This window comes from Acinonyx jubatus, chromosome F2 (assembly GCF_027475565.1).
Source record: "Acinonyx jubatus isolate Ajub_Pintada_27869175 chromosome F2, VMU_Ajub_asm_v1.0, whole genome shotgun sequence".
Taxonomy (NCBI): domain Eukaryota; kingdom Metazoa; phylum Chordata; class Mammalia; order Carnivora; family Felidae; genus Acinonyx; species Acinonyx jubatus.
The window spans coordinates 805100-819788 of record NC_069394.1 but is presented as its reverse complement, the minus strand read 5'-3'; the positions used below and the strand labels follow the sequence as shown (position 1 = coordinate 819788).

At 59.3% G+C, this 14689-nt stretch overlaps 1 protein-coding gene across 7 annotated transcripts in view; it reads right to left on the bottom strand.

Moving 5' to 3' along the window:
- PLEC (plectin) overlaps positions 1 to 14407 on the bottom strand; it is a 55942-nt gene extending 41535 nt beyond the window's left edge. For 3 of the 7 annotated variants that reach the window (XM_053208387.1, XM_027063653.2, XM_053208406.1), the window contains exon 1: positions 12853 to 13051. In XM_053208387.1, the coding sequence (XP_053064362.1) occupies positions 12853 to 13045 (193 nt within the window). In that variant the 5' untranslated portion in view covers positions 13046 to 13051. Of the gene's footprint in view, positions 1 to 11174; positions 11331 to 12852; positions 13052 to 14248 lie in introns of those variants that run through there. The other 4 variants (XM_053208396.1, XM_053208395.1, XM_027063669.2 and 1 more) reach the window with 2 other exon arrangements.
- Between the last annotated feature and the right edge of the window lie 282 nt (positions 14408 to 14689).

Genomic DNA, 14689 nt, shown 5'->3' with positions numbered 1-14689 from the left:
TGAAGTGCAGAAGGGCCCCCAGGCATAAAAACTGGGGCCCACGAAGGGGGGACTCATGCTCCCCCAGCTCACCCCTGCATTCATGCTAACTCCAGCTCTCATCACCCCTCCCGCTGGGACAGCCACCTCAGCCCCTCACTCACGGAGCAGCAAGGTTCTGTGGTCTGCCTGAAGCCCTACCGTGGCTGCTGGGTGGGGGGAGGGAGGGGCTCTACCGTGGGTGCCGTGGGTGCCATGGGTGCCGTGGGTGATGGGCAGGGAGAGGAGGGAGTCCCCAGGGACTGCAGCAGACTCAAGTGCAGGACCCAACAAACATCTCAGAAACCCCTTAAACGCCGCGTTAGAGCAGAAAACGCCCACCTGCCTCCAGCAGGACAAGCACGTGAGAAGTCTTCCTAGCTTGTCCCCTCCCACCCACACGCAGCCTGGGAGTCACCGTTGCTTGCTTCCTGTTTATTCCTCTCCAGTTTCTTTATGGAAAATCAAGCAAATACAAACACGATTCTTGGTTTTTCTCCTTTTAACACAAAAAGTGACACCTCCCGTGTCCTGTCTGACCCTCGGTTTTCATCAGTCCCCCACCCCACCCCCGGAGGCCTGTCACCCGGGAGGCCCCTCGGGAGCATGGTTCCCAGCGGTGCTTGATCTGATCAGATTGGATGGGATGTGCACCGTCACTGGCTTGGCTCCCACAGCTTCACCAATACAATCCAGAAATCCAAGTGTTTGGATTTTTGCCAATCTGATAGGTAAAAACTAGTATCTTGGTGCAGACAAGGCTTACATTTTACACACCACTGACCCAGAAATTCTATTTCAAACAAATGTCATAGATACACCCGACAACCCAGCTCCAAAGCCACTCCTTGCAGCAAAAAGCAAAAAATTAAGACAACTGAAAAACCAAAAATAACCCGAATGTTCTCTTAGAGGGCATTAGTTTAAATAGGATGTGGTTACCATACAAAGGCATATTATGTTACGTGATATCATATTGTAAATAAATGTTATAGAAAGATGTTCCTGTTGTGACATTAAGTAAAAGAGAAGTTACATGTGTCTAAAAATACTCTATAATACCAGATTATAAAATCATAAACTAAACCGTACTACAAAATGCTATGCATTTTTTTTTTTTAAACAACAAGCACAAAATAAAGAGATGTGAAAGTTTTACGATACATCAACCAACACTGGAGGGACACTTGGGGGGAGGGCTTGGAGTGGCGACCCTGAAAAAGGATCTTTTCACGTCTGAACCCCTGGTGCCTACAACCAACTGTGACCTTATTTGGAAATTGGGTCTTTGCAGATGTTACTAAGTGAAGGGTCTCAAGATGAGATCACCCTGGATCACGTGGGTGGGCCCTCAACCCAGTGGCAGGCGTCCTTAAGAGAGACAGAAGAGACCCTAGGAGGAAAAGCCCCAGAAACCAGGCAATGCCAGCAGCCACCAGAAGCTGGAAGAGGTGAGGAAGTCCTCTAGAGCCTCCCAAGAAAGTGTGGCCAACACGCTGACTTTGGACTTCTAACCTCCAGAACAGAGTCGATACATTTCTGGTTCTTAGACCACGTGTTTGTGGCAATTTGCTATGGCAGACACAGGAGACCGGTCAAGGTTTCGTTACGGGGCACGGTGAGCAACACCTAAAAGTGTGGACGAGGCTTCGGAATCGGGCAGTGGACTGAAGAACATGCTGGAAAAAGCCCGGGCTGCGGTGAACCGCTGGTGGAAACCCAGATGCTGGAGGCGATGCTGGTGGGGACTCAGAAGGAGGAGAGGGACGTGCACTGGAAAGCGGACGAAGGAGACCCCTATGGAACAGCGGCAGGAAATGCGACTGGATGCTGTCCTGCTGCTAGGTGGAGGCCGAACTTGCGAGTGGTGAACTTGGACCTTTAGCCGAGGAGATTCCCAGGGGAAGCGGGAGGGGTGACCCACCTCCTCTTGCAGCGCATGGGAAAGATCAGAAAGATAGGAAAGACACAAGTTGTGGAAGGGGCTGTTACGCAAAAAGGGAACCGGCACTGGTGACCCAGGAAGGTCACAACCTGTTCAGGTGGCAGAACGTGTACCTGGCGGGAAGGCGGGCCCTGGAGAGAGTGCCAAGGCCGCGACCACACAGCCCCCTGCCGACCAGGTTAGACGTCTGGCCCCCTGGTCCGGTCAACCGTCTCCGCAGAAGCCGGGAACGGAGAGGGGTCACCCAGAAAAGTCCCGTGGAGAACCCTCTTGTCCGGAGCCACGGATCCCTGTGACACACAAGGTCTGTGAGCATGTTGTAGGAGCAGAAACACCACCAGCTGGGACGGAAGGGGGCAGAGGCAGGATGCAAGGACGGAAGGTGGTTAGCATTCTCATGTGCTCACAGGTTAGCTCGTGGGCTGCCCCGCAAGGACAAGGAGTAGGGGACCCCAGAGCAGAGGCCAGGGGCGGAGGCCGGACAGCAGAGCATCAAGCCAGAGAGGAGTTTTCTCAGGAATTTGCCCTGTGGGTTCAAACTTGCTGGGGACTGGTCAGCCCTCTATCCCTTTCTATTTCCCCCCTTTTAGAATGGGGGTGTCTATTCTATGCCAGTCCCCCCACTGTCTTCTGGAAGCGTTAAGACTGGCTGGCTAGTTTCACAAATCCACAGACAGAGTTTTGCCCCAGGGACCATATCCAGACCCTCACCGATATCGGATCAGATGAATGTAGTCTGTACGTGACAGACGTGGATTTAGGGGGGCGGCGGCACTGGTTTCAATGGTGGTCCCCAAAATACATGTCTACCTCCAAACCCCTAGAGCCCATGAATGTTATCTTACTTGGAAAAGGGGGGGTCTTTGCAGTTATAATTAAGGATCTTGAAATAAGATCATCCTGGATTACTCAGGGAGGCCCCAAGTGCAAGGACACGTATGCTTACAAGAGGCAGAGGCAGGACACAGGGGGAGGCCATGTTGAAGACGGAGGCAGGTACTGGACAGAGGCCATCACAAGCCAGGGAACGCCAACGGCCACCAGGGTCTGCCCCAGAGCCTCCGAGGGAGCATGGCCCTGCCGATACCTGGATTCTGGACTTGTGGCCTCCAAAGGGTGAGAGAGTAAAGTTCTGTTGTTTCGGGCCACCGGCCACCGGATGCTGGCAACTTACTCCAGCAGCCGCAGGAACCTACCATAGGGCTGTCTGTCCTCGTAAGCAGGCGCGAGTTGCTAAGGAGACAACAGCAAAGCCCACCCACGTCCCTCAGGGCCACCTTGGTGCCTATTCTATAAGCTTTCCCTGCCGCCTTTCGCCTAATAAGGAAGGGGGAAAGGATACGTTTCAAAAGTTCAAAATACACACTCACTTGAAAAACCAAAGAACGGAAAAAAGACATAAGAGACACCTCTTTCTGGTTTCCCACAGCTGCCTCACACCTGCAGTCCTGCACCCCACACCCTCCGGGGGGGTCCGCCCTAACCCCACCGTCCTGGCCACCAGCCCGTCTGAACCCAGACCCTAGACCAGCTACAGCACACACTTTCTAGAGTCTTCCTTTCCTGCAGAACTGGTTCCGGATCTGTCCCCGGCCCCGGAGCCACAGTGGGCAGCAGAGCATCCCCCCCATCCTGTCCTTGGCCCCACAACCCCTCTGCCTCAGGACGGCAGTAAAGGTCCCTGCTGAGAGCTGACCACCTGGACAGGACAACCCTTCTGCAGCTAAGCCTGGCCCCAAGCTGTCCTGGAGCAGAAGAGGGGAGGAGAAGAGAGAGAGCAGGCCCCACAGCCTCCTGTCCCACATCTTCTGAGTGGGCACCTTCCTCCCTGCTCACCCCACATGGCCCTCAATGGCAAGGGGTGATCACATTCAGCCCCACACGTGTGGACGGGCCCAGCACCCCACGGTGCCCACGACGCCGAAGGCCACAGATGCCCCTCCGGGCCAAGGCCTCCCCTGCCCCAGGGACCTCAGGCCAGTGCTCCGCCTGCCTCCTCTCTGTCCTGGAGGACGTCCTCCCTCCCACACCGCTGGACATCTTACAGCCCCACACGACCCTTCTTACTCCTCGGCACCTCCAGCCCGATGAAATCCCCAAACGGATCTCACCAAGGCCCCCAGTGTCCCTTATCATCAAGTGTTGGGCACTCTTCGGGCCTCATCCTGCTCGAGACCCCTCGCCCAGGCAGCCTTCTGGCTTGTCACCCCTTCCCCGGGGCACCCAGTATAAGGCTCTGCCCTGCCCCAGCCCCCGGCTCTGCTTCTTGTCCAGCTGCCCCCGGGCTCGGAGCATGGGCCTCTTCTCCTCCTTGTGGGGGCCCTGGGGTGCTGTCCCCAGCCTGGCCTCCGCCTCCCAGGGTCCCCGCGTGCTCACTCACCTGCAGCCCGGACGCCCTCGTCCACGCTCCTGTTGTCCCGCCCTCTGGACCTCCGCGCACCAGCACCCCGCCTGCCGCCACCTCAGCACCTCCGCGCCTCTCCTCAGCCACTTGTCTGGGGGCACCCAGGAGTCACCATGCCACCAGGACCCCCACAGGGCTCCGGCTGGGGGCCCGCCTTTCCCTCCCCTCCGTCCCCTCACTTTTAAGCCACGCTTGTCACATAACACAGGTGCAGCAGGACACAGACCTGGCCCTCAGAAAGCTGTCTGGTGGGAAAGGAGATATTTAAAGTCCTCTTTGTCACCCACCAACCCAAGTCTGGACCCTGAGCGTGACACCCCAAGGCTCCAGCCCACCTCTCAGCCCAAAGCAAATGCCGACGGATTCAAGAGGTTTCGTTAGAAAACAAAAACAAGGGGCGCCTGGGTGGCTCAGTCGGTCAAGCGGCCGACTTCGGCTCAGGTCACGATCTCGCGGTCCGTGAGCTCGAGCCCCGCGTCGGGCTCTGTGCTGACAGCTCAGAGCCTGGAACCTGTTTCAGATTCTGTGTTTCCCTCTTTCTCTGACCCTCCCCCGTTCATGCTCTGTCTCTCTCTGTCTCAAAAATAAATAAATGTTAAAAAATAAATTTTTTAAATAAAAAAATTTTAAAAAAAGAAAACAAAAACAAGCATCAGAACTGGAAGAAACTCTCAACAAATGTTTATGGTTTGTTTGGTTTTTATTTTTTAGAGAGACAGAGCACAAGCAGGGGAGAGGCGCAGAGGGAGAGACAGAAGCCCAAGAAGGCTCCACGCTCAGGGCAGAGCCCGACACGGGGTCGATCCCACGACCCCGGGATCAGGACCTGAGCCAAATCAAGAGTTGGACTCTCAATCAATTGAGCCACCCAGAAACCCTCAGCAAATATATACTTTTTAGTGTTTGTTTATCTTTGAGAGAGAGAAAGAGACAGAGGGGGGGGGGGGGGCAAGAGAGAGGGAGACACAGAATCGGAAGCAGGCTCCAGGCTCCGAGCTGTCAGCACAGGGCCCGACGCGGGGCTCGAACCCACGAACTGTGAGATCATGACCTGAGCCGAAGTCGGATGCTTAACCGACTGAGCTGCCCTGGTGCCCCAAGACTGGTAAGTTTTTAAAGCTGATATGGCTAAAGATACCACAGACAGGATTAAGTAACAATCAACCAAAAATGGTCATGGTGTGAGTTGTCAGGACAGCAACTGGGGGCACCAGGGGGACTTTTAAGAGGCTAACAAGTTGTTTCGTCATGTGCGTGCTGGTCACAAGGCAACTTTGAAATTTAAGTAAGCTTTGTGTGTAAAATTTGCTCGCTTTTCTGTAGGAATGTTACACTTCAATAAAAAGTTTAAAAACATAACAAACTGGTGAAAAGATTGAAACGTTTAAAAAAACAAGGAAGTTAATATTCATAATGTGCGAAGAGCTTTTATAATTCAAAGAGAAACATAAGATCTTACAGAGAAATGAACAATGCTCTTTTTTTCTTTTTTAAACCCTGGATCCCTACCTGCCTCCCTCCTAGATCTGAACAACGGTTTTGAATGGGTGAATAGGTGACTCGTAAAAGAAAAAAGTGAAAATAGCCAGTAACTAGGAAACAAAACTCACTTTATTTAAGAATCAAAGAATGCAAATTAAAACAGTTAGGATTTTCTCATCAATCAACTGGCAAGGAATCGGAGGACTAGTTTGTCTTATATCCGGCATTCACCTATGTCAGAGGGCAATCCAGAAATATAATGATTTTTAACGATGAGCCCAAATGTCCACGTAAAGGGACCCGGTAAATAAACTGTGGTATTTCCATGTAATGGAATATTTAGTATCCATTACATTTTTTTAAAAGGGGGGTGGGGCGTTGGGATGGCTCAGTTGGTTAAACCTCCCACTCTTGATTTTGGCTCAGGTTGTCATGTCACGGTTGTTGAGATCGAGCCCCGAGTAGGACTCCTTCACTGAGCACAGAGCCTGCTTGGGATTGTCTCTCCCCCCACCCCCTGCCCATCCCTCACTCACTCTTGCCTGTGTGCTCTCTCTCTCTCTCTTGCTCTCTGTCACTCTCTCTCTCAAAAATAAACACTAGAAAAAGAAAGAAAGAAAAAGAAAGAAAGGAAGAAAGAAAGAGAGAAAGAAAGAAAGAAAGAAAAGAAAGGAAGGAAGGAAGGAAGAAAGCATGAGGGGCCAAGACCATTCAATGGGAAAAGAGCAATCTTTTCAACAAATGGTGCTGGGACAACTGGAATCCACATGTAAAAGAACAAGGTTGGATCTTCACGTCATGCCATACTCAAAAATTAATTCAAAACAGATCAAAGACCTAAATGTAAGGGCTAAAATGATAAAAATCTTGAAAGAAAATATAGGCATAAATCTTCATGACTTGGGAATACGCAAGAATTTCTTAGAAATGATACCAAAAAGACAAGCGCTAAGAAAAAAATAGGTTAACTAGACTTGCCAGAATTAAAAACTTTTGTGCTTCAAAGGACAAGCACAGGAAAGTCAAAAGATAACCCATAGAATCACACAATTTTGCAAATCATCTATCCGGGAAGGGACATGTATGTAGAATACATAAAGAACACTTACAACTGAACAGTAAAAAGATAAAAACCCAATTTAAAAATGGACAAAGGATCTGGATAGACACGTCTCAAAAGATGGGACACAAATCACCACTAAGCACAAGAGAAGGGGCTCAACATTATTAGCCACCGGAAAATGTAAATCCCAACCACAACGAGATATCACTTCCACCCACTAGGATCGAATGTCTATAATCTGAGAGGCAGATAATAGTAAGTGTCGGCGAGGACGTGAAGAAATTGGAGACCTCACACGCCACTCAGGGGGACGCAGAAGGGTACAGCTGGGTGGAAAACAGTCTGGCAGCCCTTCTACCAGTTAAACATAGAATGACCACATGACCCAGCAAGCTCACTCCTTGGGACCTACCCAAGGCAGATGAAAGCATAGGCGTGCACCAACACTTGCACACAAGCGTTCAGGGCAGCATCACTCATAATAACCGACGGTGGAAACAACCCAAACGTCCACCGACTGATGCACAGATAAACAAGGTCTGAGGGGTCCACGCCATTCGGTATTACTCTGCCGAAAAAGGAATGAAGTCCCGTGACATGCTACGACATAGGCGGACCTTGAAAACATGAGGCTAAGTAAAAGAAGCCAAGTGCAAAATGGTTTGATTCCATTTATATGAAATGGCCAACAGAGGCCAATCCATAGATACGGCAGGTGGAGCAGGGTTTGCCAGGGGCTGAGGTGTGAATGTAAGTGTTCTGGAATTGACTATAGTGGTGGTCTCATGAGCCTATTAACACGCTACAAACCATTGATCTCTCTCTCTCTCTCTCTCTCTCTCACACACACACACACACACACACACACACACACACACATACACACACACACACACACACACACACAGTGAGACTGGGGCCAGACATGTGACTTTAACTGTTTCTCTGTGTACTTCCATAGTGCTTGCTTGTTTTCTTTTCTTTTCTTTCTTTTTCTTTCTTTTCTTTCTTTCTTGTTTTCTTTTCTTTCTTTACTTTTGACAGTGAACACACACCAAAAGTGCTCTCCAAAGCCCAAATAACTGCTAGCCTCCGCTCCCTCCAGCTGAGCTCTGGCCACCAAAGATGCCACCCCATGCTATCACCCCCTTACCCATCCAGCACCCTGCAAATGCTGGCTGAGGGCCCGGGGCTGGTGCCAGGGACACACATAACCCAGCTCAGAGTCCAGGACCAGAAAAGGTGAGACATGTGAGGAAGGTGCCGGGCGTGACGGCAGCCCTGCCAGGGAGCTGGGGAAGCCCCTCCAGCTGAGTCTTAAGAAAGCACAAGACAGGCGTTGGGCACGTGGCCCCCCCTCCCAGCGACCTTCCAGAGCCACCTTCTCCAACCCCCTGCCTGGAGGCCCTGCCCCCATGCTACCCTACGCTCTCCACGCCCTGCCCCTCCCGGGACCGTCACAGCAGCTTTATCGACACCCCAAGGCACCCCAAGCGCCACCCACGCTTGGACCCACGCTGGCTCTGTTACCGCCCTGCCCCCAGCCTGATGGGACAAGCCTGAAGTCTCCACCCTGGCTGCCTGGGCCCTCCTGGCTAGCCCCACTCCCCACTCCCTGCCCTGACCCCATGGTCCCCGACCCCCCGCACATGCCACTACTGGGGGACTTGGGCCGCTCCTTTACAAACACCCTTACCCCAATCACCTGACCCACCTGGATTCTCCTGCACCCCAAACCCTTCCCACACCCAGCCTCTGAATTGCGGCAGGCCAGGCTGTGGGGAGCTGGGGGTCGGGACACCACCACACAGCCCCTCAGCACAGGAGGCTCTCCCATAGGGCCCCCAGAGCTTTCCGGCCACGGGCCCAGCCACTCCTGCCCCACATGGAATCTGCCTCAGATAGAAGGCAGGGAGGATGGGGAGGGGCAAGGGCTCAGGCGGACAGGAAATTGAGAATGTTCTGGGAGGGGCAATGACCATGCAGGGTCACTGCCGGGGATTTCCAGGGGGAGAGCCCAGGAATGAGTGACACATCCAGGGTAGCGCCTGGGGTGTTGTGGGACTGGGGAGGGAGACTATCCCTGGGGGGAGGGGCTGAGTGGCCACACTCTGGAGGGGCAGATGGGGAAGGAGCAGGGCAGGGGTGGGGCTGGGGAGTGAGTGCCAGCTTGGGGTGGAAATCAGGAGGCAGAAAGAAGCCAGAGCCCTCCGTGGGCCCAGCAGGGACCAGGAGTGCCCGGGCAGGGCTGGGTGGCAGTCCCCCAGGCAGAGACAGCTGGTGCTGTGCCAGGCCCCAGGAGAGGAGGGCTCTGGCCCCCGCCCCACCCACACGTTGGCTGACATCAGGCGCCATGCCTTCCTTCCCTCACTGGGGGAAGCCCTCCACCTCCAGGGACAGGATGGGCCTCAGTCCTCCGTGGGCCAAGGGGCTCACAACGGTCAGGCCTGCGGCCATGGCCCAGCCACCTCTGGCTTCCTCTAGGCTGCTCCTGGCCTTGGCGGTGGCCCTGGCCTGGCCACAGGCATCCCCCAGTCCCTCATCCAGAGGGGCTAAGGAGTCACAGGGGTGCCTCGTATGACGCAGAAGTTCTCCTGACTCCCAGACCTGCACGGACGCCCCCCCACCCCCACCCCTGCCTTGCTACCCTACTTTAGCAGTGCTCAGCCGCCAGAGCCACACGCGCCCGGGGAACTGCCCCATGGCACTGGCAGGTCTGCTTCGGGAAGGTGCCCCTGCGCCCACAGGCAAGAGCCAGGCGAGAGTTGCCCTCTGCCCTCTTCACCTCTGTCCACCACATCCAGGATGCGGACACAGACTGAGACAGCCCCGTGTGTCTGACACCAAGCCTGGCGTCCAGGGAGCACGGGCGCTGAGATGGGACCCCCAGGGATCTGTCAGCGCTCACTCCCGGGAGGCAGGCCTCCACCCCAGGGAGCAGAGGGGACGCGGCTACTCAGCCCAGGATGCCGCAGACTGATGCCCGGGACAGGCTCTGGAACCGCATGCACCTCTGCGACCTGATCATATCAAGGAAGGTTCTGGAATGGGCCACTATTTATTCTGTGTAGGCATCCTCACCGGAGTGTCCAGTTCATAAACAGTCTGTCCCAGGGTATGCCAGACAGCTGTGGCCCACGCGGGCCGCTGCTTCCTCGCGCGGGACCTATCCAGGGGGACCCCACCCCCAGCCCAAGGCTAGGCCAGCTGTGGAAGGTGAGAGCAGCGGCCGGCCGGCCCTCTGGGTAACTACCCCCCTCCCTCAGGAGCCCGCTGTCACAGGATCACCTCTACCGACACCAGGCAGAAGAGCTGGAGAACCACACAGCACATCCACCTTGCCAGAGATCAAGCAAAGGCCGTGAGGGGAGGGTGGCCGGGCAGGGGTGAGCCCTAGGCCCTGTGAGACCTCTCTCCCTGCCTGGGTGAGGGCAGTGGGTAGAGAGCGAGGCCCTAGCAGGACCTCTCTCCCTGAGCTGCCCTTGGGGTCAGAGCCAGCAAAACCAGCCACGGGGAGCTGGAAACAGCTCTGGTCAGCTCTGCCCACGGCCCCCACCTCGACCCTCTCCAGCCACTCACTCTCAGGGCCCTAAGCCTCTGTGGGCCAGGAGCCAGGGCCACGTTGGTGCCTGCTAGAGCGACCCAGGCAGCTGACCGCAGTGAGGCCCTGGGCAGGTCCAGAGACCCCGGGGGAGGGGGGAGGGGGGAGGGGGAGGGGTTCTGTCAAAGCCACAGAGCCAGTTTCTCTGAGGAGGAAGAGAGGGTTGCTCTGTCTTCCCCAGCCCCCAGCTGCCCCCCGCCCCAGGGGACAGAGAAGGGCTGTGAGGAGCTCCTTGCCAGGGGAGGGTGTCAGCCTAGGTGCTGGCCAGTTTGGGGAGGTGAGGCGAGGCCACAAGTATGTGACCCACTGCCAGGTGTGACAGCCGCCCCCACCCCACGCGGGGGCGGCGCCCTGCCGAGGGGCAGCGGACAGCTCAGCCTGGGCCCACGTGTCTGCTGGCCTCAGACCGGGGACACTGGACACCGGCCCCGCGAGCCCCCGCCCCTGCGCGGCCCACCCCACCGCCCGCGCCGCGAGATGCCCTATTAAGGGCATGACGGCGGGGGCTCCGCCGGGCGCCGCAGCCTGCGGGTGTCGGGCGGGCCGGGCTCCGGCTGGGCGGCGATCGGACAGGCGGCCGCGGACAAGGGGTCAGAGGCCGGAGGACCCGCTGGGGCCCCGGCCGGACAGCAGGTCGCTCGCGGGGCGCGCGGGGCCCTACCTTTGTACTTCTCCCGCACCTCCTCGTAGGCCTGGATGAAGTCCAGCTCGTCGGGCGGCGGGCCGGGCGGCAGCCGGGCGGCCATCCCCGGGCGCGGGACGCGGCGGCGCAGAGCGGCCTCCAGCCCCGGCGGCCACTGTCCCCGCGGCCGCGCGCCGCTCAAAGGGGCGGCCCCGCCCCGCCCCCGCACCCAGGATGCCCCACGGGCGGGGCGGGGCCGGGCGAGGGGCCCTGGGGCCGGGGCCGCGCCGGGCAGGCTCGGGGCCGCGGGGCCACGCGCGTCCCGGGGTGCACGCCCCTCCCCGCCCCCGGCCGGGGCCCGAGCCCCGCGGCCCCTCCCCGCCGGCGACCTCACCTGGCCGCCCCCCCCCCCCCCCCCCCCCGGCGCGCCCCTCCCCTCCGCCCTCCCGCCGCGAGGCTGAGGACTTGGTGTCTTCGAGGTAAAAAGAGCCCCCAAGAGGAAACATGTAAGTATGAAAGGGCTGAAATAGGCGATTTGCGGAGGAAAGAAAACAAAACGTTTGGTAAAAACAGAAGACAAATTCTTTCCCGTCCCTGAAATGGGCACAGACCCGGTCGCCCGGGGGGACAACGGTCCGGGTGGGGCGCCCCTGGCAGTACTGCACCCCAGCCTTCAGGGCTGCTACCCTGTGACCAGAATCGGTCACGGAATCCGTCCTAGCACAAAGGTCGTGCGCGAGGGTCGCGCCCTGCGGCCCTGACGGCAGCACAGCTCCTGGCAGGGACTGCTGAAGTCCCCCCCTCCCCCAGGGCAGGGGCTGACCCCGAGGAAGGTCCAGGCCTGAGAAGGACATCCACGATTTGCTGTCTAGTGGGTAAAAATCCTTCAAATCCGTATGTGACGCTTGAAGCCTGGCGGGTCCTGCGCCCGCACCCACTGTCCTGGGGTATCTCCCTGACCTCTGGCCTGTGTCTCCACCCACAACCCCTCACGGCCCCCAGTCCCATCCTTGCCCCACAGCTGGCCTTCCAGGCCTGTCCCCACCGGCCTCAGGGTGCCCTCCGGGCCTCCTGCAGGGGCCAGCCGTCCCGTCCAGGTGCCCCCATCATCGTTCTGTCCGCAGAGAGGAAGGGGGTCAGAGCTGCAGCCACTGTCGGGGAGACCCTCAACTGGCTCCTCCCTCTCCCAGCACATCCTGCCTGATGGCCGCCAGCCCTGGGTCACCCACTCCCCAGTCGCCCGCCCCACACTCTCAGGGGCCTCGACTGGGCCTTTCCCACCCGCCTGCCCCGAGCAGCAGCTGCTGGAGGGCGAGGCAGGACCCCGAATCCCCCCGGGGGGCTGCAACGCTAGCCAACCGGGCGGCCCCTCCTCTCCCGCTCCTGTGTGCTTCCACGCACCGCCAGCGGTAGCAGACCAAGGGGCCCGGAAGATGGCTCTGCCCGCAGGAGCCCAAGAAGGTGTCAGGGCATCCGAGCCCTGGCTCCTTGCGAGGCCAATGATGGCACCCCTGCGGCGGTCGCCACCTCAGGCCTCCTGCAGCTGACAAGAGGGTGCCAGCAGGTGGCGCTGTGCTGTCCGCGATCACCTGCCACAGACCGGGGCCCTCGGACCAGCTCGCCCTCTCTCAGGGCCCGCAGGTAGCGCGCAGCAACAGCTCCGTCCACAAGCCAGGGTTAATGTCCCAATCGGACAGACGAGGCCGCTCGGCGTTACCTGCAATGCGGATGACTGCCCGCTCAGCAGGGTCCAAGACACTCCCGTTGCCCCCGGAGCCACCTCCACCTCGCCGGGTCCTCTGCGTTTTCCCCAGGTTCCAGGGCAGTGTGTCCCCGGGGCTGGGCGAGCTGCTGCTGCCTCCGCTGGCATCCTCGGCCGCTGCCCGCACCTCGTGGTCCTCGGCCGACATGGCCTCCTGGAGAGGGAGCGGGAGGGGTCACCCTCTGTGTTTAGGCGGATACCACACACTAACCAGCCGCTCCGTTAACCCAGACATTGACCGCACCCTTTCCACCCTCACTCCTCCTTGTCCCGCTTCACCCACATACTGACCGCCCCCCTCACCCCTCCTTGTCCCGCTTCACCTACATACTGACCGCCCCCCTCATCCCAGACATTGACAACTCTCTGCTCCCACCCACAACTGGCCTCGATCGGACCCGCTCACCTCTGGGACACCCACACAAAGACACCCTTCCTCCAACACTGACCTCACTCCCTTGTCTCTCACCAGGACACTGGCACCTACACACTGTCACCCAGGGGCTCATCCCACCACTCAGACACTAGCGTCCACTGGCTCCCACCCGAACCTGGACGTCCCCTCTACACCTCCGATCAGCAGGCAAGCCGGACCATCAGGACCGCACTCCCTTCCCTCTGCCAGCCGTCAGGGAAGGACCCCGGCCCCGGCCCCTGGTCGCTGGCGCTGTACCTCCAAGCTCCAAGCTTCACCCTCCAGCACCCCCATCGTCCTTCCCCGCCCCCAGCCCCGTGCGGTCCCACCTCGGTCTCCGCAGTGAAGGCCTATAAATATCTGGAGCCGCAGCGGCGTGGGCCGCAGGAGCCCGGCCTCCCCTCCGGCAGCCCGCCCAGCGCCTCATGCACGCCCGCACCGCCGGCTGCCGGAGCACACGCACACCCACGCGTGCCCGCTGCTCTGCTCCCGGTCCCCGGAGCGCTGGCGTGCGGGAGGTGAATGGGGCTCTGTCCCGGAGGGTGGAGTGCAGTGGGGGCACAATGTGGGCTCTGTGCCTCCGCCCTTGGGCTCAGGGCTGGGGAGGAGACGGCGGGCACCGAGCTGGGGGCCACCCGCCCCGCCCCCCACAGGCTGCTCTCCGGCACCTCCGCCGCTCTCCCCACCCCACCCCGCCGCCCCGGCCCCCCGCTGCCGGCCGCGCCTCCCCGGCAGCCTTTCCTGCCCACACTCGGGGCACCGCCCGTCCAGTTCCGCAGTCTGGGGCGCGCAGAGGTGGTGTCGTCCCGAGGGAGGATGGGCCGCGACGCAGCCCCAGTTCCGCGACGCCTGCTCCCGCAGAGCACCCCCCCCCAATCCCACCCCGCAGCTCCCGCACCCTGCGCGCCTCTCCATCCCGGCCCCGGTCCTACGTGCCTGGTGGCTCAGCTCGGCTAGGCTCGGCCGCCGCAGCCCGACTGCTGGGCCAGGAGAGCCGCGGAGGCTGTGCGGGCGGAGCGAGCCCGGAGCCCCGCCCCGGTCCCTGCCGAGCGCCGCCCGTGCGGTGGCAGCGCCCGAGCGCGCTCGGGGCCGGGGCCTCACCGAGGCTGGGACGCGCGTCCGGCTCGGAGGGCAGCGCCGGAGCAGCGCTCGCCCCTCCCGCCAGGCGCAGCCCTCCCCGTGCGTACTGGGCGGGCCGGTCGGCAAGGAGACGTTGTTGGAGAGCGTGCGTGACACTAAAGCGACGTGGGGTCGCAGGGGTGCGCGCCGGGTCGCGCCTTGGCCCGTCGCCCAGGGCCGCCTCGAAGGAGCCACGGACGCTGCCCCTCGGCCCTCGCCTCCAGCCGCGCCGAGGTCCCTCGCCCCCCAAGCGGGGGG